This window comes from Trematomus bernacchii, unplaced genomic scaffold (genome assembly GCF_902827165.1).
Source record: "Trematomus bernacchii unplaced genomic scaffold, fTreBer1.1, whole genome shotgun sequence".
NCBI lineage: Eukaryota > Metazoa > Chordata > Actinopteri > Perciformes > Nototheniidae > Trematomus > Trematomus bernacchii.
This window is the reverse complement of record NW_022987582.1, coordinates 7,196,294-7,224,189: the sequence shown is the minus strand read 5'-3', so window position 1 is coordinate 7,224,189 and position 27,896 is coordinate 7,196,294. Positions and strand designations below refer to the sequence as shown.

At 39.5% G+C, this 27,896-nt stretch overlaps 1 protein-coding gene across 2 annotated transcripts in view; it reads right to left on the bottom strand.

Moving 5' to 3' along the window:
- cdkal1 (CDK5 regulatory subunit associated protein 1-like 1) overlaps positions 1–27,896 on the bottom strand; it is a 231,923-nt gene that overhangs the window by 51,743 nt on the left and 152,284 nt on the right. For both annotated transcript variants that reach the window (XM_034127949.1, XM_034127948.1), the window contains 2 exons: positions 16,732–16,912; positions 5,915–5,977 (listed from right to left, as the gene is read on the bottom strand). In XM_034127949.1, the coding sequence (XP_033983840.1) occupies positions 5,915–5,977; positions 16,732–16,912 (244 nt within the window). The remainder of the gene's footprint in view (positions 1–5,914; positions 5,978–16,731; positions 16,913–27,896) is intronic.

Sequence of the window (27,896 nt, the reverse complement as noted above, 5' to 3'; positions counted from 1 at the left end):
ACACACACACACACACACACACACACACACACACACACACACACACACACACACACACACACACACACACACACACACACACACACACACACACACACACACACACCAGATGAGTATAATTGTCTACATGTAAATGAACACAAAAGATCTACCTCAGACATATTTATAGTTCCAGTGCTGTTTAATTTACATACAGTAGGCAAAGAGAAAAAAAAGGCAATGCGACCAAAAGAAAGACAAATGATTCTAATTGACAGGCAATTTCAATTGCGCTTCAGCTAGCCATTTTCCACATTTGTGATTCACAGCTAGCCACGGGAGATTAGAAAACAAGCATGGTTTAAAAAAAACTCAACAATTATTCCATTTAAAAACATTGTTTCATTTGGTTGGTAGCCTGGAGCTATGGAACAATAAAGCCACACTAACCCAGCACCCCTTCCCTGACTCAGTCTTTATTAATGACCTTTTCATACCTATAGGAGGACACGTAGTAACAATAAAGGCTTTTAAGACACCAATTTCTCCCTTCCCTCTAAGTCTGTGCGCTGTCTCTCTCTCTCTCTCTTTATCTCTCTTTACGTGGCACACACACAGATTGGGGCATGTTAGTAAACACATTATATCCTTACATAAACCGTAAGCTGAAAGGCCAGACACCCAAGGGACTTTAATGTAAAATGAGGAACATTATCAGACTTCATTTATTTCTATCTAACGGCTATATGGGCTTAACACAAGCTGATTTGCCTCAACATTTCCACGGTGTGTGGACATGGGCAAGGACAGCCAGAAACGAGACTGATCTGGGAGGAAACATGCTTGACATTAGATTTATTATCATTAAATCATATCTCACGGCTATCTGGGTATGTAATGCAAGGGGATTTATTTGCACATCTACACAATCTATGGAAAAAGGACCTCGAGGAGCATTGCTGTAAGTTGTGCTGCATGGAAGATTTACAAGAAACTTGCTTGACATGTTAGAAATATTTATGTATGAAGGCTAACAGATACCATATAATAGGGCAGGATTAGTTTTGACACATGTTATCCACAAAGTATAGGGAAATAGGCAAGGTTATCAGAAGGTTAGATGACAATTTACCCTGCTGGGGATTAAAAACACATGATGTTGTGTAGCAGTCATAAATGTGGCATATCAATGCAGTGGAATTATTTGTATCAATAGCAATTATATTAGTAATTTTATTTGTATTTTACATTACAACATAACTGTTTACAAGCATGTTCTCTACAGTATGAAAACAAGACAGAATGTTCCTTTAATAAGACAAGATGTGTAAATATGTATTGAGAGTACAGTCAGAAGGTTTGGGGCTCTGACTGCAGCCATGTTTCATCTTTAGCCTCAACTTTGAAATGGACAGGGGCTTCATCCCAGAGGATCTCAAACTTCACACCAGCTCAGAGTGATGTTAGAGGTCTAAGAACTGTGAGAGACACAGTGTCTTTTAAGTGTTACTTCATACAAAATCTGTCTTCTTAGAATGAAACACTCACCCCCTTTATGCTCTTTATTTTTTACACACATACATATACGGATGAACTTTGAGCAAGTGGATTTTAGAAGTGGTTTGTAATGTGCAACACATTCAGGGACATAATCTAGCCTTTACCTTAAAACTCTAACTTGCAATTGGGAGTGGTAACTAGGGCTGTGCAATTAATCGTATTTTAATCTCGATTACAATTTTGGCTTGCAACGATTATGAAAACAACGTAATCGAAATAAAACGAGTATTTTGCTGCATTCCCTTTCTAAAGCCCCTGTCACACTGTCCCGAAATTGACACCAGATGGACACACGATAAAGGAAATGTTCAAATTCGGCTCTGATCGTAACAACATCGGGCCATTCGTGAGGACATCTTAAGCCATCGTATGACCGTCAGTGGAGTTTCTCAGGCTCCGGCAGCAACTTCGTGAGCGGTGGAAAAATCTATGGCATGCCAAAAAATTGCCGAAGGACCTTTTGAAGGTTCATTTTCGTGTTGAATTTGTGGGTCCATTTTGCCCTTCGTAAGGCCAGCGTGAGGGCATCTTGTCAAATCGTGTCATCTTCGTCTTTACTTCGTGTGATCATCGGTGCCATCGGGCATTTTTCGCCTCACGAAGACAATACGAAGGAAACAAGAGGCTGCCCGATTGTCTTAGGAAGGCAACACGACTACGTGAAGCCCTCGCAATGCCGTCGTGTAGCCATCGTATTATAGTACGATGACATCGAGATGGGACCACGGTGTGCAATGTTTCCGTGCAGATCGCTTCTCTGGTTGTTTTATTGCACAACAAAATAATGTAAACATATTATGTAAATAACCCAATTTGTGTTCTGTGAAACTGAAAAGGATATTACATTGTTTTTGTTACTTTCGTTGCAGTTGTATGTCTTAAATTTCGGTTAACTTCCTGTTTTATTTAGATGCTTTTATTTTGAAGGCGAGTTTACGCTGTTGACAGGAAGATGTTGTTGCTATGGAAACAACATGACGGAGATAAGTAATATCTTCTAATCTACATATAAAGACGGAGAAAGTAAAGAATAAAGTGTATGTTTAAATGTTAGCACCCCCCGAAGAGACACAAGCTCTTACGTTGAGTCTGGATACATTCTAAATCATCAGTAAAGTCTACGACCATATTTCCGTGTGTGGTTCGGGTGCCATCGTGTGGCCTTCTGTAGGCATCGTACTTGCTTCGGCTGTTGCTTGGCTGTTGACCAAGTTCGGGGCCATCTTCGTGCGAAATTCACAATTCCATATTCGTGTGTCCATCTGGTGTCAATTTCGGGACAGTGTGACAGGGGCTTTAATGATGCTCTCACTTTGTCTTGCGTTATACATCCTGACCGCGCGTGCGCTTTTGCCCCTCCCTAAAAGCCCTCTCGGCCAGGTTGTGTTGTGACTTGCAGTCTGTTTAATAAATCCATATAAACACGTTACAAGGGAAGCTTTAGTTGCCGTGTATTTATTCTCCGGTCTCTAGCGTACAGAGTCAACTTTTACTGACTCGTCAAGCCGGAGCCTCTTAGCTACTTCCGGTTTCCGGATAAGGGGTTACCAAAATAAGAGTACTGCGTGTAGCAGTATAATTAAACATTACAGGTTGTGAGTGACATTAGTTATCATATTTATATATGTTTAGTAGGTTGTGGAAGTGCGCTCCAAAATATGTGTTTATCTTCTTTATTGGTATTTATTATTTTGATATTATTTATTTAAATGTAGATATACATTTATAATTTAATCCTTTTATTGGTTTTTCAGTTGAATTATACTTAAAGGTGGGGTATGTAATTTATTTCAGAAACACTTTTTGTTATATTCCATGGAATGCTCTTAACATCCCGATAGCAATGAATATATTAAATGCTTTGACAATAAATACATAAAAAAATGTCATCTGTGGAAGCCGTGGTGCTGTAAAAAGCACGACCAATCATTTTAGCCGGCCCGGGTAAAATAACTGGATGGCCTACCTGCCTGTCAGCTTTCCATCTCGTGCACAAACTTATCTCGTGCCCTCATTGGTCATGTGCGCGTTCGTGTGTGTTGGAGGAGGGGCTCTGTAAGGAAGTGGCAGATTTTTTCCGGTTGTGTATTTTCAAATTCTAGCGCACTCGAGCTGGTTTCTCCAAAATTACCTACCCCACCTTTAAAGTTCAGGGTAATCAAAGTCAATGAATATTCGTATTTAATAATCGTGATATCAATATTGACCAAAACTAATCGTGATTATGATTTTTGCCATAATCGAGCAGCCCTAGTGGTAACCAATCAAAACCTTTATGAATCAGCATGGTGACAAAAAAACACACGCAAACCAGTGATCACAACAAAGTTTGTTGGTTAGGGAAGCTCAGCAAAGCACGCTCGGTGCACTTTCCCAGAGTTGGTTTAGCAATTCCTCTGGGAATCATACTTGGTCAATGTACTCCGGTAACTTTGATCTATGAACATTCCTTGTTTGTGAGCGTAGGCATTAACTTATGTGCATCTGTGTTTCATGTGCAATACTATTACATGTGCATGTGTGTGTGTGTGTGTGTTTGCTTCCAAGAGTGGGAGGCAGAGGTCCATGCCACAGTTGAAACGTGATCACTCTCATATCCTTTTAATTAGAGTTTAACATATAACCACAGCAGCATAGGCACAACCCCCCCAGAGGTATAAACTCTGCAAAAGAGATTTGACCAAGCTAACACTTTGCTTAATGACAGTGTGACAAATGTTAGGTGTGCTTCAATCAACATCTTGTTAACAACAGTCACTCTGCAGTAGAAGCATTTTTTCTACACTATTCTGCTTTTTATCAAATCCGGAAAGGAAAGTAACAACTGCTTTTCACACCACTGCTCAGACATTGGGCAAAACACATCACTCACCATTGTTATTTACAAAGCAAAAAAAGTAATAGGGAAATATTTTTGGACGTGGGTAGCCATATGCAAAGACACATGATCCCCTAGTCTAATATGTCAAAATATAATTTTTCTTTGCATGACGGTAAAGTAACGTGGTGACAGCTGTTGTCATGAGCTTGTCACTTTCGGAAGGACATCTTTATATAAGAACTCACCCACACATTGCTGTCAAAAGGGTCTCATCATCATAAGCATGCCTGAAGAGAGGCATGTTCAGTCTGCTGTCAGATGTTAACCTCATACAGTATGAGCTCATACACACACGCACACACATATATATCAGGGTTTCCGTTAGCCGGTAATTACCGTTTTTTAGCTGGTAACATTTATTAAAAACTGGTAAATTCAAAACCTGCCGGTCAAAATGTCCGGTAATAATTAGGGATGCTCCGATCGATTGGCCGCCGATCATTATCGGCCGATATTCACTCTTAATAGTTTGATCGGTGCTCTCTATAAAGGCCGATCAGGAGAGCTGGATCTGATCGTTATGGACATAAACGCGAGTGAAGTATAACCGGACGCGAGAGAGGGATCAGAGATCAGCTGCTGAGTCTGACGGAGACAAGCAGCTCTGCATGATCACCTGAAGCCCCGCCCACTGTTTAGCGAGCTGCATGAGAAACTGACGGGCTGTCAGGAGAGAGGGAGGGAGAGAGGATCCGTTTCTCCCGTGTTATTATCCAAAGTTAATGTAAACTTTGGAATAATGTACTTTATCTACTACAAGTAGTTTGTTTGAATGTAATAATTATGTTGTTTGTTGTTTGTGGAAGCGCATCATTTATTGAAAAGTGAATCTGAACTTTTCGATCTGTTACGATTATAAACTGAAGCAATATAAAAATGACTCGCATTAACTGAGTTTTAAACATCAGCATATCCGGTCATAGTCCAGTTATGACCTGCTAACGGAAACTCTGCCACACCATTCTTATTATTATTATTGAAACATGACTGGTAAGTTTCAAATTTGTCCGGTAAAATAAATTATTTCCGGACATTTGACCGGCAAGGAAAAATCATAGCGGAAACCCCGATATATATATATATATATATATATATATATATATATATATATATATATATATATATATATATATATATATATATATATATATATATATATAAATAAGAGGAGATTTATTATTGACTTCAGAATTCAATCTCTCTCTCTCACACACACACATGTTCAGAATGTAATCAGTGACAAACACTTGAGCTGTCCTCATCCACTAGATTGCCGACAAGAGGTGTCCGTCTTGAGGAGACAACAAACTCATCACAGCTATAAATACAATATGATGATGGTGACCTACAACTCCTTCGAAGTCAAGTGAAGGCTTTTGCTCAAGAGGTGAAGGAGGCTGAATACTTAAAGCTCCCCCCATTAACAAATGAACAAATGCAAAGAAAACGTTGAAGAGCCAAACTGAGGAAGGCAGATACTGAAACATGTCTTACCTCGTGGTCGTAGGGGTTGTAAGAGTGGAAGAGTTGAGACAGCTCTTTAGTCCTCTGCTTTTTCTGTTGACAACAAAGAGAGAAATAGAAATGTAATAAATACAAAAACATATAATGTATGTATATTACAGTTTAAAGAACAATGTAAAAAGCTGGTGCTTGATGTAGATGAAGTATAAGGCCAAATACCCAAATCCCATTCATCTAGATTGGGAAAGTATTCCATTCATACTGTAAGTGATGACACAATCTGCTCGGCATTGTGAATGTGACTTCTTGGCTTACTTGTTTTTATGGACTTGAAGCCAAAATTCAGACCCTGTACATAACACTTGACCAGAGTAGTTGTTTTAGTATCAGAAATGTTGTAACATCAAGATATATTTAGTAATCCTCCCTAAAAAGGTCATTCATTCACAGCATTCATTCAGTATGGCTACACTATCTAATTTAAATGTATTCCTGTATTGCACGGTGGAGCATGGGAGAAACGAATAACCTGTCAGAGACCTTGATCAGAATTTAAATAGTTTATATATCTATTTTTTCCAAACATTTTCCTACATCACTGATGAAAATACTTAAACAAACCCATCAGCAATTGTTTGACTAGGATTAAGCCTTTTTTTAGTAGCTATAAATTAGCTATTTTTGTTGCTTGGCATTTCCTCTTTCATGTCTTGCAGATATGATTAATAAATAAACAATAAATAGTTATACATATGGACACACCACACAGTTTCTAGGTCACTTAAACAGAAGGGGAAAAAATCACTATTGCTGAGAATAATGCCTACAAGTATTAATTAAATCTATCAAATATGGAAGAGCAGAGGGAGAAAAAAATGTATATGCCCACCAGCTGTGTCAGAATATATTTATAGTTTTCTCCTTTGACTCCCGCACAAAGTCTGGCCTTAACCTTGCGTGTCCTTAATGTGTAATGAGATGCACAAGCGTGAGACATGACTGTTTGATGTGTGGCAGTTGTTAATGCAATCAGTTACATGAGGCCGATGCAGTTACAAAGAGTGCTAATTAGCTCGCTGATTAGGCCATGTCTGGCTAAGGGGGAAGGATATATGTATACGCTACTGCAGCTAAAGGGACTGTGCATTCATTGCTATGCTCTGTTCTCTCCCTCCCTTCCTCTTTTCAGTGTATGCAAAGGGCGGCATTCAATGTCCTCAGGCCAGATCTGTACATATGGAGCAGATAATCTACAAGTCGCTCTGCTATCACACTCAGGCATCATTATAGCTTGACAGTCAAATGCAGCTAGAGGATGTTAAAAAGAAAAGGATGGAAACATCTATTAATACATAGAGGCGTGTGGCCAAGCTGGAAAAGATTGATATAGTTTCAAAAGTTACGTGAAATTACGAGTGTCGTTCAACAGTAAAAGTGGAAAGGATAAGGTACAAAAACAAGTGCCACAGAGCAGTGGGTAAGAGAATAACAAATAAATAAATAATAATGGGTAACATGAGGAAAAGACAGTAAAAAATGTATTGGTGTAGAAGTGTGTAATGGCGGAGAGTAGACTCTTTGCCCTCGGCCAACTTCCACTTTCTCAGTTGTTCTTCATCTCTAGTAGTGAGAACACACTTCTCATCGCTCCTCACTATTCCCTCCGTCTGTGTACCGCTTCACATTTTTTTCTTCCCCCCCTTTTCTACGCATCTTACTCCTTCTCTGTTCAACCAGGGCCCTTGTGATCCACACAATCCTGTAATCATCGGCCCTGTCCGTCTACCATCCTTTTCTTGTTTTCACCTGATTCTCTCTTGCTCTCTTGCTCTCTTGCTCTCTCGACCAAAAGGCTCTCCAGAATCTCAAAATCCTCTTTTCTCTCATTTTCTTTGCCTTTCCGCTTATCCCTCCAGGCTCTGCCTCTCCCTCGCTCCCTGTGCTTCTCTCCAGTGAGGGAAAACTCTCACTAATCATTCTCCACTCTCTCACCCATCCTCCCCCTTATAAGTATGTCCCTCCACATTCTCTCTCTGCCTGGAGCACCTTAGGTGAGAGAATCTCTCTTATCACTGCTCCTCAACACCATTCTCTTCCTCCTTCCATCACTCTCACCATCATTCAGTATACTTTGACGCTCAACTGTGTGTGTGTGTGTGTGTGTGTGTGTGTGTGTGTATGTGTGTTACTGTAAGGCAGAACTACAGGAAATATTTTTTCAGGCACCAATGAGCTCCCAGTAGAATTGAACCATCACACACCAATACACGCACGCCTACAAAAACACACACACTACTGCAGGCACACTCACCAACGTTGGCTCCCACACTGACTCACACAAACACATGCTGTACAAAAAGGACAAATGTGTGAAAACATGCCGGATACAAGCTAATATCAATGCCGATGTGAAAATAGGAGCAACAGATTCAATTTAAAAAAAGAAGACCGATGGAACAAAAGATAAAAAAGGATAACAGACGATGGTGAGAGAAAGGAACATAGCAGGACTGAATGAAAGAGGAAGTGATGTGGCCACCTTTCTACATGGAGGTTAAGAGGTGGACATTTGTAATGGAAAAAGGTGGCTAGGTGGAAGTGAAATGAAATGTTCTCATCTACAAAACACCACCCTGTGGAATGAATCAGTGGCAGAAGCCTCCACTGGACGACAGAGATGTGTACGTTATTAAAGTTTGAACAGCTTTTTCCTTCAATTGATTGCGTAAACCTGGATTACTGTAGTTAAAACTATATAAATAATCCCTTTGTCGCACATACAAAGCACGGAATTGGTCAATGAACTTTTCACTTTTCATACAATATTTCCATTAAAAAAAGAATACTACATTAAAACAAAAAGCATCATTTTTATAATTCGAATAAACAAATCCAAGCTGCCACAAATAAAGACCTATCAAAAACATTGCAGCACTTAAGTTATCTAAAAACGCCCTGTTAAAGGTAAATTGTTCAGGTATTCATGACACCAGTGAGTCGGTGTTTTCTTTCCTATTCCATTTTATTTAAAAATTAAAGAGCTTTATTAGCTTCCTGCATAATAAAGTATTTGTATACAGGTATGAATGTGTGAGCGTGCCTACATGTGGTTAATCAACCAGAAAAGTTAATCTAGCATGCCATTGGGGTTGTGTTAGTGACATCCCAGAAATTCAGAGCCACTATGTGTGTGAGTGTGTGTGTTTGTACGTGGAACTGTCACTGCGGTGATGATGAACGATGGTTGTTACCATTACGTCCATCTGTTGTTGCCACCAGAGACGGATGCTGCGTCTAACGGGAAGTGACATTACATGGATGTGTACACTTGTATTCAGACGCAGACTCCAAACACATGCAGGAGCGGTGAACACAGGAGCACACACTCTGCTGCCAACAACACGCATAAACTCACAGGCTTCATTAAAACACTGCTGTTCAACATAAATCTTTTTTTTGTAAAACTATTGGCACAACGCTGCAGTTTTAGGCAAAATATGCAATTCTTCGGTGCAATTATCTTGACCTAATGAATGGATACAATTATTTAGAAAAAGGAAAAAAAGTTTACTAGAAACTTTTTAAAAGTAATATGTTGGTCAAAATAACCAGCAAATAAAGACCAACAGACTAAAAGGAATCAAAACTGTCCAACTCAGGGTCAGCGCTCAGGGTCATGGTCATGTGTCTAAGTGTGTAATGGTTTAGGCTGATTTTATTGTTCTTATCTGTATTTTACTTTGTTTGAATTCTTCTACAGTATATCATTGTTTGACTTTGTTTACTTTATCTGACTCCTGCCCTCAATGATCTCTCTGACATTCAAATAAATAAATGTACTGAATTATAAGATGAGATGTCAAGGCACTTTCAAATGGATCCAAAATATGTTTTATTACATAGTTATTTGTGTATGCCAACACAACCAGGAAGGTCATGCTATTGGTTTAATGTTAGCGTATTTTAGATAAAATGCTTAATGCATGACTCCCTGACACGAGACATTGAATTGTGCGTGTTTGTGGTTTTGAGTGTGTCTATATGAGCCGGTACATGTATGTCAGTATGAGTTGAGTGGGAATGTGCTATGGGGCAAGGTAACAGTGATCTTGCCTTCTAAGGCCTAGGCTCCACGGGAACGAAAACGGGTTGTATCCGCATATTTCTCATGCGTATAGCCCTTTAAGCTACACGACGCCGTAACGGAACGGTAGAAACGGCAAACCCTGCAAACGACAACGGGTCCAAAGGTGGATAGATCTGGGAACGGAGCGCTCTGGGGGGTCCAACGGGGCCGTGGGGTCGCCTATAATTACCTCTCAAACTACCTAAACTAGTTATAAATATGTTTATTTTTACTGTCGGGTTTACTTACTGGATCAGCTGCTGCATGAGGAAGCATGAAGATTTAAACTTTAACACACGTTGACCGGCGAAAAACTCTGCGCGGTTCCCTCGGCCCCCACCGCGGAGAATAAACAGAAGTGCAGCCATGACAACCATTCTTCTTCGCTGCTTTTGTGGAGGAAGTTGCTGCTTTTGTGGAGGAAGTTACAGCGCCACGTACAGGTTCAGCATATGTACTGCAGCTTTTCCAGCGGTTGGATCTAAACGGAGCTGTCTCGTGTGGGCAGACACTATCCGGTGTATATTGCGTGTGGGCGGAAGCTTTTTGGCGATTGCGTTTGCGTTAATCCTATGCGTTTTGCCGTATGCGTTCCCGTGGAGCCTGGGCCTTAGACTGCACTGTAAGAGCTTCTGGTTCACCAGTATGTGCCCGTTTGTCTTTCCCTAATGACAGACAGATGTTAGTGCTATAGAGCCTACGCCCACGGCGTGTATGTGTGTTGTATACCTAAAAAAAAGAAACCTTAGGCACAACCTGTGTGTGGTTTTGCCTCTCAGCAAAGTATTAACACTTCCTAAAGCATCACAATGAGTAGCACAGTGGTGACCTTTTCTCTCTCTACAGAGGACACATGATTATAACATGTTCCAGATATATTAGCTTGTGTTAGATCTGCTATATGTACTGTTCAAGGTTCACATAAGCCATACACTGGTTATTGGTAATCTATTAAGATTTAAAAATATATATATATATTTAAATATGTACGTATATTTTATGTATGGCATTGTAACAACTATTTCCTATCTGCAGCATCAACTGAATTCCCCCTTAGGGAACAGTCTGTCTTTATCCAATCTACACTAATTGACTTTTTTGATTCTGATGCCCACTGGTTATCTTTGTTTTTTTACATCCAGCACAACATTATTACTGTCCATCTCTACTGGTGACCTATTGAGGTTGCATGCATTTGAATGTGGCAAGCAAAAACTGTGATCATTAAAATGCAATGTGTTATCCCTTATTTTATTAGTGAACTAGGTCCTCATTAATCACCTGCAGACATACCTGCCCCAGACAGAAACTTAACCATTAACTCAACCTTAATACATGTTCTACTGCCTTTAGTGGAGTGTTATTATCTCCCCTGATATGTGTGTGAGACAGTTAGTATCTGCATTTGAGAGAAGAGAAAGTATTGCGTGTGTGTGTGTGTTTACGCAAGTGTTTGCCTGGTGTCCAGGCGTAGATAAATGATACTGAAGCTAGGAGATGGAGCTACTAGGGGCTGGCCAGCTGCTTCACTTTGACAGCTGCCTCACTGCTGCCTTGTGGGTAATGGAGTTCTTAACCAATTACAACCTGGGGAAATTAAAAACAGTGTCCCACTAGAATAGCTAATCTCCCTCTCTATCACTTTGTTCACTCCCTTTTGCTCCAGCAGCTGCTCACTCTCAACTCCTCCTTGCATACAAATGGACATCCAAACACACACACACACACACCTTCCACTCAGCAAGTCCATTTATCAAGGCTAAGTTCTAGTCACCTGGGGATGATTATGGAGATCCAAGCTAATAGCATTCACATCCTTTTATTCTCAACATGCTTCCTTCTCTCCCTCCATCCCTGTGGTCTCCTATTCTTTCCATCTGCCCAAGCTCATATATCATTTATTACAATAGTTAATAAGTTAGATCTACAGATACAAAACAAAACACCTGGACCATATCGCAGCTGGAAACTCTGCAGCTCTATAGGGTGTCTGCTCCACACAATGAGATCAATCTATCCGTGTGGTATGGCTGTAAATCAGACAGCAATAGAACACATTTACATTTCTTAGTGCTACATAATCAAAATAAAATAAAGGTATATGATCAAATCTATGATCTAATAAATTATCTTTTGAACATGCTCGTTTTAAGGAATAGTGTCATGTTGCTACTTCACTAGCCAACTCGGTGCCCAAGCAACAAAAGAGACTAAATGTGAAAAACAACTTGTCAACACTAACAGAGTCTGAAGAGTCTGCCCTTTACAGTCACTTTTACATAACAAATAGTACTCTTTGCCATCCTCAGTTTCTATTTTTGAGCTAATTTCCTGCATTTGTTGAAAGCTATATGGTGAAATGCCACAGAATGTTGAAAATAAGAAAACTACTCAATACTAATAACATTTTCCAGTATATCCAAGGCGACCTTTCTCAAACCAACCTCCTTCAATTCCCATTATCTATTCTCTCCTATTACCCTGAACACACACACACTTTGACAATTCACTCGTGAAACGGTGTGACTCTTTGTATTCTGGTGAATGTGGTGTATTGACAGTTCAATTAACAAACCCCTCATACAGAATGTCCGCTGCTGTCAGAAACCACTAGATCCCGTGGACATGCCTCACCACCTCCTACCAAATGACCAGCTCTAGATGGTAGCAATAGTGACCTGCACCTGCTTGTATGTCCAAAACCACCTTACACTACATCCATCTTTCCTGCAAGGGCCGTTACATTGAGAAACAGTAAATCACTGAAAACAGTATGTTGGTACCACAATCTTCTAGAATGACATTAGGTTTGTCTAAAAATCTGCTTCGCATCCCATTAATCATGAGGCAAAGAGTGGAAAAGGAAAACTGTCATGTCTGCGTCCCACTCTGATAAGAAAGGGTAAATATCTGCTCTTGCTTTTTAAAGGGCAGTGTGCTACTGATGTAAGGTTAATTTAAACCATAGGCAAACACCACAAGCTTCCCTACAGCAAAATGGGGAGATTGAAATCCTCAGTCCCATCAGCTGATACATTTGGTAGGTGAGTGCTCATAGGGGCCAATATCATTTATAATGGGTGTGGTTCCCCTCCAGGACCCACAATGAACACATCCATGTAGCTGTTACTTTCCTTATTTTGTTGTTTGTGTTAGTGGGAGTAGTGGTTTGAATACACTACATGAATAATGTCAACATCACACAACATTTCACTTCCTCCATAAAAATAAATGAACATACATAAAAAATATATATGACAAAAATGATAAATACATTAACTAAATAACAACAAAGTTGATGAAAAATGGTTGTCAAATAAGATTGCATCCCCACTCATACTTGCAATACATGCTTGCTCTTCCTTATTTTCCTCCTCCAACTATCTCCGTTTTCTTCCTATCCTTCCTACCTCTCTCTCCCTATCTCTATCTATCTCTACCTCTCTATCTATCTCTATCTATCTCTACCTCTCTATCTATCTCTACCTCTCTATCTATCTCTACCTCTCTATCTATCTCTACCTCTCTATCTATCTCTATCTCTACCTCTCTCTATCTCTACCTCTCTATCTCTACCTCTCTCTATATCTCTATCTCTCTTCTCATCTCTCTCTATCTCTCTCTACCTCTCTCTCTCGTACATCTCTTCGTATACTCTCTCTCAGACCTCTCGACCTCTCAGACCTCTCTCTCTCTCTCTACCTCTCTCTCTCTCTCTCTACCTCTCTCTCTACCTCTCTCTACCTCTCTCTCTCTCTCAGACCTCTTTCTGTCTCGGCTTCCTACTCCATCTAGCTCCCCATCCATCCCTCCTGTGGCTATTCAACACAGTTGTGTTCCAGACAAACCATCTGGTGCACTTTATTAATGACTGACCCTACATGGCCTAGACGTCGCCTAGCTGCCACCACTCGCTGTGTGTGTGTATCTGTCTTTAGGGCTGTGTCTGTGTATGTGTGTAAGAACAGGTGCACGCTGACTGATGATGTGATGTTGTGGGCAGCTTTAACCACTGAAGCAGGTGTACTGGTTACAGGGACTCTTACATATTATTCTGACTCCCCGTCTCTGTCCCTCTCACCTTTTAATATCCTCTGTCATGCACAAAAATTCCCTTAAAGATCTCCTATCATGCTATTTTTGGGCATATATTATGGGTCTCAGATATATAAAAATATGTAAAAAACATGTCTATGATGTGCTTTGCTCAAAATACCAAACAGATCATGCATTTTAGACATCTCTCATATCCCTCTGTTTCAGCCCTGTTAGAGAATGGCTGATCTGGGTCCTTAGCTTGAAAAAATTAAAAGAGGGGGAGCTAATGCCTGCTCAGAATTATATGAGATACAGCTAAATGCTGCTATGCCGTATCATGTTCCAAACCACATCAAGGATTATTTCTGAAACAGTATGGAGCTCAAAGGCTTTTTCTCTTGCGGGTTTACCACAAGGTGAGTTCCTTTTATTATCTCCTGCTTTTTTACACATACTCTCTCCAGTACAGGTTAGCTCTGAGTGTTAGCGATGCTTGCTCATGTAAACAAAGTGCATATTACGTCCAAAACACGTCGGGCATTGTTTCTGATAGCAACGGTTCTGATAGGGCCGTGGATCCACATTTCCGATATTACGTCATTTTCGGACGCAAATCTGGATCAGCTCCGTTGTAGCCCCGTTTTTAGAGATTTGGGTACGGAGGAAAAGAGAGAGGGTTTTTTGCATGACCTTTAAGCTAAACCTTTGGATGACCAATGAGAATGGCTATTAGAATGCATGATGACAATGTGATGTGTGGTCTTTTTCTAGGCAGTTTTAAAAAATAAGCCAGTTTCTAAAACACTTTGTAAAACTTTATGTGATAATGACCTTATAGTCATTATTAGAAAAACAATAAAACTAGCTATCAAAATATTTTCAAACGAACAAAAAGGCTGATTTGGCAAGAAACAGAGACCTACAATATGCTACATTCTGGCAATCAAAGAGCTGCTTGTGGAATGGAGTCCAGGATAGATGTGTGCTGACATCCAACCGCTGACAATAAAAGTCGGATGAGACAGTTGGAGGAGAAAGAAAGCAGAGGGGAAAAACATAAGAAGAGAAGCAGTGATGTGGTTGTCTGGGGATTGATCCCTCTAAGACACACTCAGCTTCTCCTCAGAGAACCAGGAGAGATAGGAGACGGGGGGAAAAGAGAATGACTTATGAAGACGCTACACTTGAAAGAGATGTGTCAACACTTTGATGGTAAAGAGTGAGAGAGTGCAAATGTAAGAAGAGATTGTATAAGGTGCAGCATAATGTAGCAGGTCAAACTAAAGAAAAACGGTCTGAGAAAAACATTTCAAGTATCATATGATGATAGAATGATCTAAGTCAGCAACTATGAAAGGCACAACTTTGACTTGTTTATCAATGGCAATGAACCAAATAAGCAGTCATTTTCTCGGTTTATTAAGCATTGCTTAATAAAGAAGGAATATAGCCTCATTTACAAAAACACGGTAAAAGACAAGCATAAAGGATGCAATGAGCATAAAGTGTAAGTGTTACTGTAGAGAGTATTCATGTTCATAACAAACTTTTCTGTTCATTTACATTTATATAAGTTACATGTAGCATCCTCAACACAAAAGTAGCTGAGACAATTGTGTGGTAAAAGGTCAAGAAAATGCTGTTGAGGCCGACGTGTTCAATCTGTGCTTCTTTCTTGCACAAGCCTTTCCTAACAATTATGGCTTCATTAGCAGATTTAAAGAGCGGCGAGAGGGAAGGAGAGAGTATCTGTCAGGAGCTGTGTGGTCGTACAGAGAACAGTAAGAGTGTTGTTTGGATATTGGCAACTAGGAAACTGCCTCATGTTGAGGTCAAGGAAATATATTTCTCGTGCGATTTCTTTCTTTAAATACCTTATTAGTCAATTTCTTTAACAAAAAGCTACAATCCTAATAGGCAAAAAATCACCTATCATTGTGGAGTGTTTGATAATAATGGGTTTTTAAGAAGAATTACTGTATTAAGATTTCTGTTCTTTATGTGCAAGTTTAGATTTTGTTGTGGTCCCAGTTAACTTGCAGCAGCAAATGTTTGAATTTAACAGAGGCTTTAACATTTTAACATTAGCACCGTTTGCTTTCATCCTGTATGTGTACCATGTGTGTCTGTCTGTCATAAGGGGAGTGTGATATCAAAACTCTCACACACTCCCCCACTTTCAGGATTAGTAATATTAACATTTGTACAGCAGTCATGACAGAACTAGAACATGCTTTTACATTTTCAGATGATGGGGGACGGCCTGTGTTTCCTCAATGCACACACACACTCACATGTGCATGTATGTGTGCACTTACCGTACCGTACATGCATTCAAATAAGGACTCAGTGCAAATGTTTTTACCTACAATAAATATGTATTATGCAGAACTCCTTTAACTACATTTTAGACTATATAAGACCTTTTTCAAGACGTTTTAGGAACTTATTGCAATTATCAGTTTATATCTGTTACTTGAGCAACATACTTTGACTTACATTTACTATGCATTGATTGAAAGATAACTCAAATAAATGGTACTTGCTACGGATTCAAACAAATTGTATTGCGGTATATTTTGCCATGTAACATAACAGTCAAATCTCTAACTTTCACTCCTTAACTTTAATTTTTTCAGAGTACTAGTAGTGAAGGAATCTCAGTATCTTTGTCCACACTCACCACATGTGCTGGAACTTGCTCCATCTTGGCGGCAGGTGTACCGGGCCTGGGGTAAAACTGGTTGATGAACAGACTGGGGAATCGGTAGAGCTTCACCAACTCTACAGTCTCTTGGAAGTCTTCTTCTGTCTCACCAGGAAAACCGCAGATTAAATCTGTAGCAATGGTAACACCCGGGACCCTAAAAGAGAGACAAAGAGAGCTTATTAGCAAGCAAAATAAACAACACATTTCTGTCTGTTAAACCATGTTAAAAACAACTGGAGAAAAATGTGAACATCAAACAAGCAGAAATGATCATTGCATGATTATCATGATCCTAATACCTTCTCTGTATAAAAGTAAACATAAAAAAACATATCAGAAATAATGGTAATGTAAATAAGGAAATATGGAAGCATTAACAATATTATTTCAGCAGAATCCTTTAGGAAACACCAGTCAGAAATAGGTTACATTTCAGTCTAACAATCCTTAGCCTCAAAATATTCTTTGATCTATTATCTAAAAGGACTCTGAAGTTCACAATTCACAGACACCTTCCCCCTGTTGATACGTGCCTTTGGAAACTATTGGAATGACCATATCATTAAGAAAAGCCAAAGTTTGTCCCCATAGACTCATTTAGCCAATCAAACCTTGATTAGCAACCTCTGCCACCGATCACTAACAATTGATTATTGACCCAGTGGCTTATTGGATTAGACAGTAGCCAGTAGTGTGTGGGAATAGATGCATCGATTGGTTCTATGTATTTTGTTTGTATTGACAGCAGTTTGACAGCTTGTGCAAGAACTCAAAGGCTAAGTTATTGTTGTCTTTCAGAGAACCATGTGTCTTACATACTTGACATTGCAATTTACATTTCGGCTAATATGTAATCTGTATGTTGTATTGCAGTTTGATCCCAACATAATTCAACATAATCTCTGATGGCTAGAGTTAAACACCAATAAGGGCTAAATTAGCAATTTGATAATTCAGCAAGACAACATTTTTGTTTTTAGCAGCAAAGACCAAATTATTTTTGACAAGCTGGCTTCTCATTGGCCTTTTTTTTCTTCAAAATCAGATTGGGTATGGTACTCAATACGGAAGTAATTGGAAGTAATTCTCAATACAAGCAAGCCATGACATTGATTACATGTCTTCTATCAAACATTAAGATGGAGTGGAACAGGAGGCACACTGGTGCCTCTTAATGTGACGTGTTATATGGAAAACAGTCTGCACAAGAAGCCATGATGTAATTAGTAACAGACAACTTAACAGATTTCCTTTCACAAATCTTTGGGTGGAAAGAAGGGGACGGCCATTGAGACTGAGCAAACTATCAATCACCTGTAATTTGTGTTTGCTTCTTACTACTCACTCTTTCATTCAATCTTTTTTCTTCTCCGTTCCTGACTAATTTTAGAGCAACCATCTCAAATGTGATGTTGTAGTTTTTTAACTGTTAATGTTCCCTCATCTTACAAATAAGGACCTACAGTAGCTACAGAATTGCTTCCAAAAAATAACCTAATCGAATAAAAGCAAGAATATGAAGGATCAACTACCTCTTGTAGAAAACCTTAAAGACATTAAGACAATAACCAAACACACACATAAGCATTAGTGACAGACCCACAAAGAAAAAGACAGCTTAACTTAGACATTGAGAGTGTAAAAGACATTTTCTCTGCAATCGACAACAAGATGCATCTTTAATTACATTAACTTCCTGCATCTGCAACCCCATGATAACCTCTGACCTATTGATGACTTCCAATTGGCTTATGGTCATTAATATTAACCAATGGCCTGCAGGCACAGGCATCCTTGACCTCTAAGATCTGCCTGAAAACTACCCTTTGGAAAAGCAAAACCAAATAAATTAAAAACTAAAAAATCTGAGCACGGAATAGTTAAACGGATGAATAAATGAATAATTCTCTATTTGTGATTAAAATGTTCTTTCTAGACCCCTCAAGCAGTGGTTCTGACACCCCTGAGTATTTACCAGAATACACAGTTTTAATCCTCTACTTTGTTAAGTAAACAAAAGACTATTTGCTGCCTGTAGGCTTTTTACAATTAATAATCAAGGAAAACAGTCTGAAAACGTTAAGATATAGTTCATTTTCTGGAGCCAAGGTTTCCTACTGTGTGTGTACCCACATTATGGTCACCAGTAGGTAACATTTGGTAGGCCACATTTAGGATTGGTGCAGCCTATCAAATCTAATCACATCAAAACATTCTTGTCCTACAGGGATGAAAGAAAAGTTGAAAATGAATAAAATCACGTTATTTATTGCTCGTCACAAGAGTATAAAGAAATCTATAATATACTCCTCAAGCTATTTCATTAATGATACTAGGAAGGGAAGTGAATTAAATTAACATCCAAACAAACAAGCACATTTCTTTTCTAGCCTTAGTAGATATAAAATCTGTTTTATCCCCCCAGGGCGTTCATATCCAATTTGCAATGCCCCGTGGTGGTGGTAGTGGTGAGTTGGTATACTGGTAGCCAGTATGTCTTTCTCCTTTAATAGGAAACACTAAGAACATTTACACCATTGCTGGAAGAATTGTAGAATTCAGGCCAGGGGTGCCAAGTAACACACACAGATAAGATACTGAGATAAATAGCAGGGAGAGAGACTGGTGTGAATTGACTTTTGTGGATTTTCCTAAGGTGGCGGCTGAGAGGGAAAAAACACGGGCGCCACACTGTCATTTTGACACCTCTGTCTCTCCCAGATCTAAGGGTGATGGAGGTGTGATGTGCGATACTAATGAACAAGAACCACTCTCCTTGTTAAAATGGGAGAGGAGAAACATATCTTGTTATTGTTCACCTTTCAAAAACAGAGTATGTGAGAAACAGAGAAGCAGAGACACAGAGACGACAGATTAGCTATCAGATCGACTAGCTTTCAATTAAACTGATGCAGGAAGAGGGATCTTAAAACTCAAAACTGATGAAAAAGGAAATGATTTAGACATTGGATAACCTTTGTGTCCATCCTTCCTAGTATGCAACATATTTATATTTTAAATGAAAATAAAAGAAGCCTTTTGTTGTTATCAAATGTTAAGTAGATATCAGGGTTTGACTTCAATTGTTGTAAAAACTGTAAGATACAGTCTAATAAAAATCCTATATTTTAATGTATGTTGGGCATTATCCCATTATTCCAGGAGATATCTATCACAACATACCTATTATGTGTTTTAAGAGACATGAGGTATCTGATCAATAAACAGAAGACCAGATGCAATAGTAACTGAGTGTATAAATAAGAAAAGACTGATGAGTCTCTTTGTGTGAAAAGGAGATAAACAGACAGAATACGTCAAATGAGATATTATCCGTCAGTGAGGCATGGGGAAAGAGTTAACAACGGTTAGTATTGATCAGAGAATGATATCAGAAATGATATCATTAATCAAAAGGAAATGAAAGCAAAGCATCTTATATCACCTAACGTAGAGACAAAGAAAAATACTAAGAGTACAAATTATTGCAAGTAGAGATGTTGAATATAAAGTTTTTAAAAAAAAGAGAGGGACATCACAGTTTACCAAAATGTAAAAGGTACACAAAAGGAACACGAGACACTGTGGTTAAAACATAGAGGAAAAAGTGGCGTAACATTTTATGACAGGCAGCAGTTATGTAAAGAGTATAAATAATAGAGCCCAATGTTCATCACCTTTACTGCCACTTCAAATGGCATTTTGAAATGCCTCCTAATAGATATTGCTCTAGAGGCTACATTTAATTAGTTCTCTGTTTAACCATGTCTGAGACTATGAATGATCTGTTTTAATGGAAAGTAAACTAAATGTGTTGAAAACCAACCTGTATGATGAGAGACAAAGGGAGGATGGACTGATTTGTACATCTCGCAGTCAATCACTGACCTCATGGCTAATGCTGCAATTTCTATATCTACTTCAGAATAAAAAGACAATACAGCCCCTGAGGCCCCTAAATTAAAAGCGATAATAGTGCAGGGAAAGATGTTTGTGTGTGTGTGTGTATGCTTTGTTCCTGTCACTTCTCCTCCTGCCCCATGGAGGGAAAAAGACCTCATCCCTGAAGACACTGGCCTCCATTAGCCTTAATGTGCTTCCAGTCGGAGTTAGCATTTACACAGGAATAATGTGTTCATAGGAGAATAAAGAATTTTAATTAAAACTCAAGATAAGAAGGCATAGCCCCATCTGCCTCAATGGGTTGAATTAAGCTTCATAAAACACGCAATTGTCTTCAGCACAATTATGATCAACTCTTTGTTTGCTGAGGCCTCATACATGCATACATGAGCTTCCATATACATACAGCCATCCTCTTCATCATATATTCAAAATATGTGCATGTGTATGCAAGCGTGTTTGCACAACAGATGCCTGTGAGCGGCCCCCGTGATAAGATGAAGGCGAGACCATTGGGACAGAAGAGCCCTGAGAAACGACAGCTAGAAGGAAAAAAAATGAGTGTGGCACGGAGGTGTAGAGAGGAAGTGATGGAAGGGGGAGAGTGGAAGAAAGACAATCTGGGAAGGTAAATATTTACCTATTCATCTGTCGGAAAGAGACCATGCAACCCATCTGTGCAGCAGTGTGTGTGTTCTCTGATATGATAATGTGTGGCACTGTGGGGCCGCTGTAGCGTAGGAGTCGGACGGTGAAGGAAGAGAGAGAGAGAGAGAGAGAGAGAGAGAGAGAGAGAGAGAGAGAGAGAGAGAGAGAGAGAAAGACGTGGCGATGAGCAGAGAGGGAGAGAGATGTGCTGTGGGGAACTTTGTCGTCAAACGCAAAAACTTTGGAAAGTTGCCGTCTTGAGGAAACTCATAAATAAAATCACATTAACAAGTAATCTGACGGCTTTAGAGCAGCAGCTGGGGTGAGTCGAAAACAAATTCTACTAGGACAGAAGTTTGAAGATTACAGATCCACAACATATTGTGTGAAAATGAAGTCAGACATACAGTAATCAATGCTTATGTGGGGAAGTGTAAAGAGGATTTCTCCATAAATGTGAGGTTCAAATAGGAGCCATCTGTGCTCACCAACACTGACTCTCAAGGTCATCTCCTGATAATCCAAAGGTTGAAACTGTTTTTGCATGTCACCTTAAAATGGCCCACCTATACGTTACCATGAATGCATATCAGTGAATTGTAAAACCAAAATTAGAATCATTTGAACGAATACTTTGTAGTCCATTTGCAAGAACATTTCTTGGAACAAAAAGCATGGCTATAAATGATCAAAACAACCTCTGTGAATTATGCAGTGGTAAAAAGTACTTTCTTCAAAATGCTGTCAATGACTAGAGGGCCTTTTGCTGCTACTAGTGCACACTTAAATAACCTGTTTGAAAGATTAAGTTGGCCTCAAAAATCAGAAAGTCTTGCAAAAGAATTGTGACATCAAGCAGACTTATTTTCCTCTTAAAATCTCTTTCCAATACACAACAGCACAGTCTTGAAAGGTCATCCATATCTTCATGTGCATCGATTTACTGGGATTAAACTTCTTTTGAAGATGTGATAAAAACCTCAAGACCACTCACATAGAACCTTCACATGTCACATGCGGAATGTTAAGCATTACTGCCGCCTGAAATACATTTAAAGGAAACGTGTGGGTGAGGTTCAATAAACTGTTATTTTGCATTGTGTTATGGAGGTCATTTATTTTTTGGTTTCTCATCTTGATTTGTTACTGTGTTTTTTATTTTCTGTAGTTTGTTCAGAGGGGTGGTTCTCTACCCTCACCTACATGTTTTATTCTTTATTTTATTGTTGCTGGGAAATCACTATACTTCTGTGTATGCATTTCAAGTAACAAACTAAATTAAAAACAGCTTATGCACACCGTACAATAGTTAACAGACAATGATTTCCTCTTAAAGGAGAGACAGAAGGAACCTAAGAAAGGCAGAAGACGAATAGGGACACTTGTGAGGTGTGTAAGAGTAATCACTCAGACACTTAAGTGTTTGATTTAGCCGTGGCAGCTGGAGGTAATGGCACTGTCGTGTAGCGGCTCAATTTACAGCGACGGAGAGAGAGAGAAAGAGGTGTGCTTGGTTATCACTCACTTTCCTCAACCACTTTCACCATCAAGGATGAAGGAAGGGACTGTCAGAAGTGGTTGAGGAGTTGCCAGGTAACTGGCCCGATAACAGGAGGATTTCAGACAGATTAAGGCCCCGGCTCCACGGGAACCCATACGGCAAAACGCATCGGAGTAACGCAAACGCAACCGCAAAAAAGCTTCCGCCTACACACAATATACACCGGATTGTGTCAAGCTCCACGAGACGGCTCCGTTTACATCCAACCGCTGGAAAAGCTGCAGTACATATGCCGAACCTGTACGTGGCGCTGTAACTTCCTCCACAAAAAGCAGCAACTTCCTCCACAAAAGCAGCGAAGAAGAATGGTTGTCATGGCTGCACTTCTGTTTATTCTCCGCGGTGGGGGCCGAGGGAACCGCGCAGAGTTTTTCGCCGGTCAATGTGTGTTAAAGTTTAAATCTTCATGCTTCCTCATGCAGCAGCTGATCCAGTAAGTAAACCCGACAGTAAGAATAAACATATTTATAACTAGTTTAGGTAGTTTGAGAGGTAATTAAAATAGCTAAGGGTGATGATCTGACTTGAAGTGTGTGTTTTGCTCCCGCTGCTTCACAGCCGGAGGAGCTGCGTGTCTCCGTCCTGTCAGATTAGACTTCACTCGCGTTTATGTCCATATCGAGATAAAGATAAATAATCTGAATTCAGTGTGCAGTGTACTTTTGCGGGGGTGAGCAGCAGAGGTGGGGAGAGGCGGGGCTATTGCGTCGTCATTATCACAACCCACAATAATGGTGCAACCCTGCGATCCGCCATTGTTGTTATTAACGAAACACATCAGCAATGATGCGGGGTACGCGGAGAGGTGGGAAGAGGCGGGGCTATGAAACGGATGACCGTATAGGCGACCCCACGGCCCCGTTGGACCCCCCAGAGCGCTCCGTTCCCAGATCTATCCACCTTTGGACCCGTTGTCGTTTGCGGGGTCTGTTTCTACGTTTCCGTTACGGCGTCGTCGAGCTTAAAGGGCTATACGCATGAGAAATATGCGGATTCAACCCGTTTTCGTCCCCGTGGAGCCGGGGCCTAAAGCTGTACAGCCAAACAATGGTTCAAATCAATAACCCAATGGCTCTGAATCCCTACATGACAGTTACCATGAACTCAAACATTTTGGAGCACTACTATTGATCAGACTTTAAGAAGTTAAATATTCATAAACACAGATGTCCCCAATAAGTAAATGTTCCTGCTTACAAAGCAGCTGGGATGAATATTAGATGGACAAAAAACTGCTAAAAACAACATGTAAGGCCAGCAGTATGGGGGCAAGTTGGTTGTTGCAGTCTGGCATTTTGCCCTAAAGTGATTCAACGAGTGAAGGATGCAAAGGAAGCAAAAGCTGACTGTCATATGCTAGGGAGAAAGAGGGGACAGACAAATGATTGGTTAAGAGGCAGACAGAGACAGGTGATGTCTTCAGTTTGCCTGAGAGGAGCTGTCAAACTGTCAGAGAGACTTCTTCAACCTGCATTTCTGGCTCTTTCTCTACTTAAACCCCTGCTTTCTCTCAGTCTATCTGGTGGGAACGTTGAGTTTGGAATGTTTATAAAATCCTACACATACACAGACACACATGCAAAAACATTATTGAGTCTCTTTTTAGCCTCATATACTTGTCATCTTTCTCCCTTAATCATAATTTCTCATTAGATAGTTCACTGTAAAAATAGCAATTAAAATCTGTTGTGCATTTTTGAGCCACGGTAATGATTTTTAGTTTTGTTATAACAGTGCTTATTTAGGCACAGTCTATCTTTTTCTTGGGAATAGGAAAACAACTCGGTGATATTGGATATACGTCCAAATAGGGTGTGTAAACACGTCGGCTATGCGGTAAGCAGATACCGAGTCGTTTGTCTCTGAACCTGCAGTGAAAATAACCTCTATCTTTCCGTGGAGCAGGTCATTTGTAAAGATCGAGGTGGCTGCTGGGGAATGAATGGAGAGCCAAGTAAATAATGATCCCACTGGAGTCATCAGTAAACTTTATCATTTAATGAAACAGCCTGAACACAGCAGAGCAGAACTGCAGTTCAATTTAACACACACACTTACACATGCGGACACACACATACTTCATTAGCCCCGGAGAAGGGTAATGAGAACACACACATACACATTTCATTAGTCTGAGGGAGGAGTAATAACAGTGCACAGACACCACAAATCCATCCGCTCACTAACACACTCATGCACACACTCACACATACAGAAGCAGTTATTTCATACACATTTATATACTGTCTTTGCTGCAGTGCACTAGTGACTGTCTCGTCGGGCGTTAAAACGACTGTCCCTTTACACTTTATTTCAATTTAAAGCAACCTTCATTGACATAGCCGCAGTATATTATTCATCATTCCGTCTCGCTGTGTCTGGCTGACCTGAACAGATATGGATAACATCAAAGCACCAGATAAATGCTGGACATAAAAGTCTTACCAGAATCAAATGATTGCTGGCCTCGCTTTAAGTGTAGGGTTTTCACACTCTCTCGATCAAGCAGCCAGCAAGCTAGAAATATTGTTAATGGAAAAGCTGAATAAAGGAAATAGACGTATCCATTTTTTTTGTAAAGAGGGAGATATAAGTCGATGTTCCAAAATGCAAAACAGATGATACATTAAATGAGACATTGTTAAAGTGAGGAAGAACTACGTCTCTATTCGAATGGCTCATTGGAAGTTAAAGGGACTATTTGGCCCAAAAATATAGAAACAATATAGATTTCCTTTATTTTATTTGTGTAAAGGGTGTATGTTTAGCACCGTGTTCAGACCAGTTTACTCGCAACAGGAGAAGTGTTGGAATGGCATACTAAAGCTTCTTCTGCAGATGAAGGGGAGGCTATATGTTTTGATAGCAAGCTGCTAGCAAACAAGTCTCTTATGAGCAGTCTTGGTTATTATCTCAATGTTAGGACCAAATAGAGACAATTAAATCAAAGGCAGGACAATTTGAGAGGAGTGGCAGTAGAAAAGAAAAACAAGCTCAACACTGTGTTATATATAGAAGGCTTTTGATTGATGCTGAAGTTGGTTGTTTTCTGTTCGACAGGTAATTAACTGACTAATTACTTTTAACTAACTAATCATTTTATGAATCATTAAGCTTATAGTCACTAGAGCCCAATAGCAGCATCATAAGGGCTTTTCTTGAGAGTGAGGAAGAACCTGTCAGGGAAATCAATTAGTGTTTTATGTGTCTCAAGTAAAATAAGCCACTTAAGAATGACATTTCTACAGGACAATTAGTTCAAAACTGGCAACATAATCTGACATTGAGAATACTGTATCATCAATAGGGGGAACTTCAAGGTTTCATTAACCATAAACTTGACAAGATAAAAAATAAAACATACATATTTAACCCAAAAAGTCAATTAATTTCTGGTTTATTGACGAATAACCACAAAATAAAACACCTAAGTAACTGTATGTTAACATGAAATACTACTGTGACAAAAGCTATTTAAAAAGTACAACAATTATCAATATACAAATTCCTTAAACCTTACCACACTGTTATGATGCCTATATTCCTTGTGTGTGTGCAAGTTAACAACCACAAGAAGCAAGCCTGCTTATGCTATCACTTCTTAAAACTCACCTTTCATTAAAGCCTTTAACTAATAGAGTGGTGCAGTGATGACTATCGATTAGATTTATGATTCGAAAATTATAAAAGTAGGGTAGACATGTGGAGATTACAAAACTGAACAAAACGTGCATTTATCAAACAGGTTTGTTTTCCACAGATCTTATTTTTTACAATATTCCAAAAGCCTATGGAGAAATCCCATTGCTTTTTTGTCGAGGGAACCCATGCGCAGCTTACTTCCGGTTCGGCCTACAAAAACACGTCATCCCTGCACCACTCTATGATGCTACTTTTAAGTTTTAGTCTACATATATGTTTTACTTGTTTATACTTTATTTTCTCCATTATATTAGTGTTGCTATTGTTGAAACGCTGTACATTTTACAGGCTGGGCTGGAGATTGTTGACCTCATGTTCTGTTGCCGCCCTGAACGGCTTGTTTTTAATCCATGTAAAGCACTTTGTAACTTTGTTTTGAAAAGTGATGTATTAATAAGTTCATATCAATTACATGTATTTAAAACACTTTCTTCTACATGATTATATACAAGCAAGATAACATACTGTAGTGACCGTTTGCATCAGCTGTTAGAAGTACACAGTCTAACTGCCCTAATAATACAGTCTGAAAGTGGCATAACTGCAAAAAACCTGAGGGACACCTAACAGTAGATTAACCAAAGTAGTATGGGGTAAGAGGGCCTTCCTCAGGGTTTAATAGCTAACACCTCTAAACATTAATTAACCATCAAGTTCATTATTTTGGCGGCACATTTCCCTCTCTGTAGACAACAGCAGAACACACAGCAGAAACAACACAAGTAGCTAAACACAGACCAACAGAGTATTGTCCTTTTGCTGTGAGTGAAACTGTGTGGTTGAAAATGAGCTCTGAAAGGCTGGGTGAGTCAAACACAGAGCAAGAGAAATATGAGAGGAGAGAGACAGAGAGATAATGAAAGGTGAGTCAGAGGCTGAAACATGACTGTGTTCTTACATGTACTCAAGTATCATCTGACCTTGCGTGTGTGCATGTGTGTGCACTGGGAGGGTGTAAGCACATGGAAAGTTAACACTGTAATGCCTTGTTATATGACTTTCCATTATGTCTGTGAGATGTTGTTTACATTGTAACGCAACCTTACCTAAGTTCCACTCACGCACACTTATGAAGATGAGGGTGTTAGCATATGAAGTGTAATCTATGTAAGTGTGTGTCTTTTTAAGTATGTGTAACCAATACTTTAAAGCACTGATGGCCTTCGGAACAAACCTAGAACCAAACTCCAGTTGCACTTACAAGATATTTTAAGATATATTTCTGCATGTTTTATGAAGCCAAATGTAATTTACGGCACATACAAAGGAGAAAAGAGAATCTTAATGGAACAAGTCTTATGAAATCAGAGGTAAAGCAATCTAA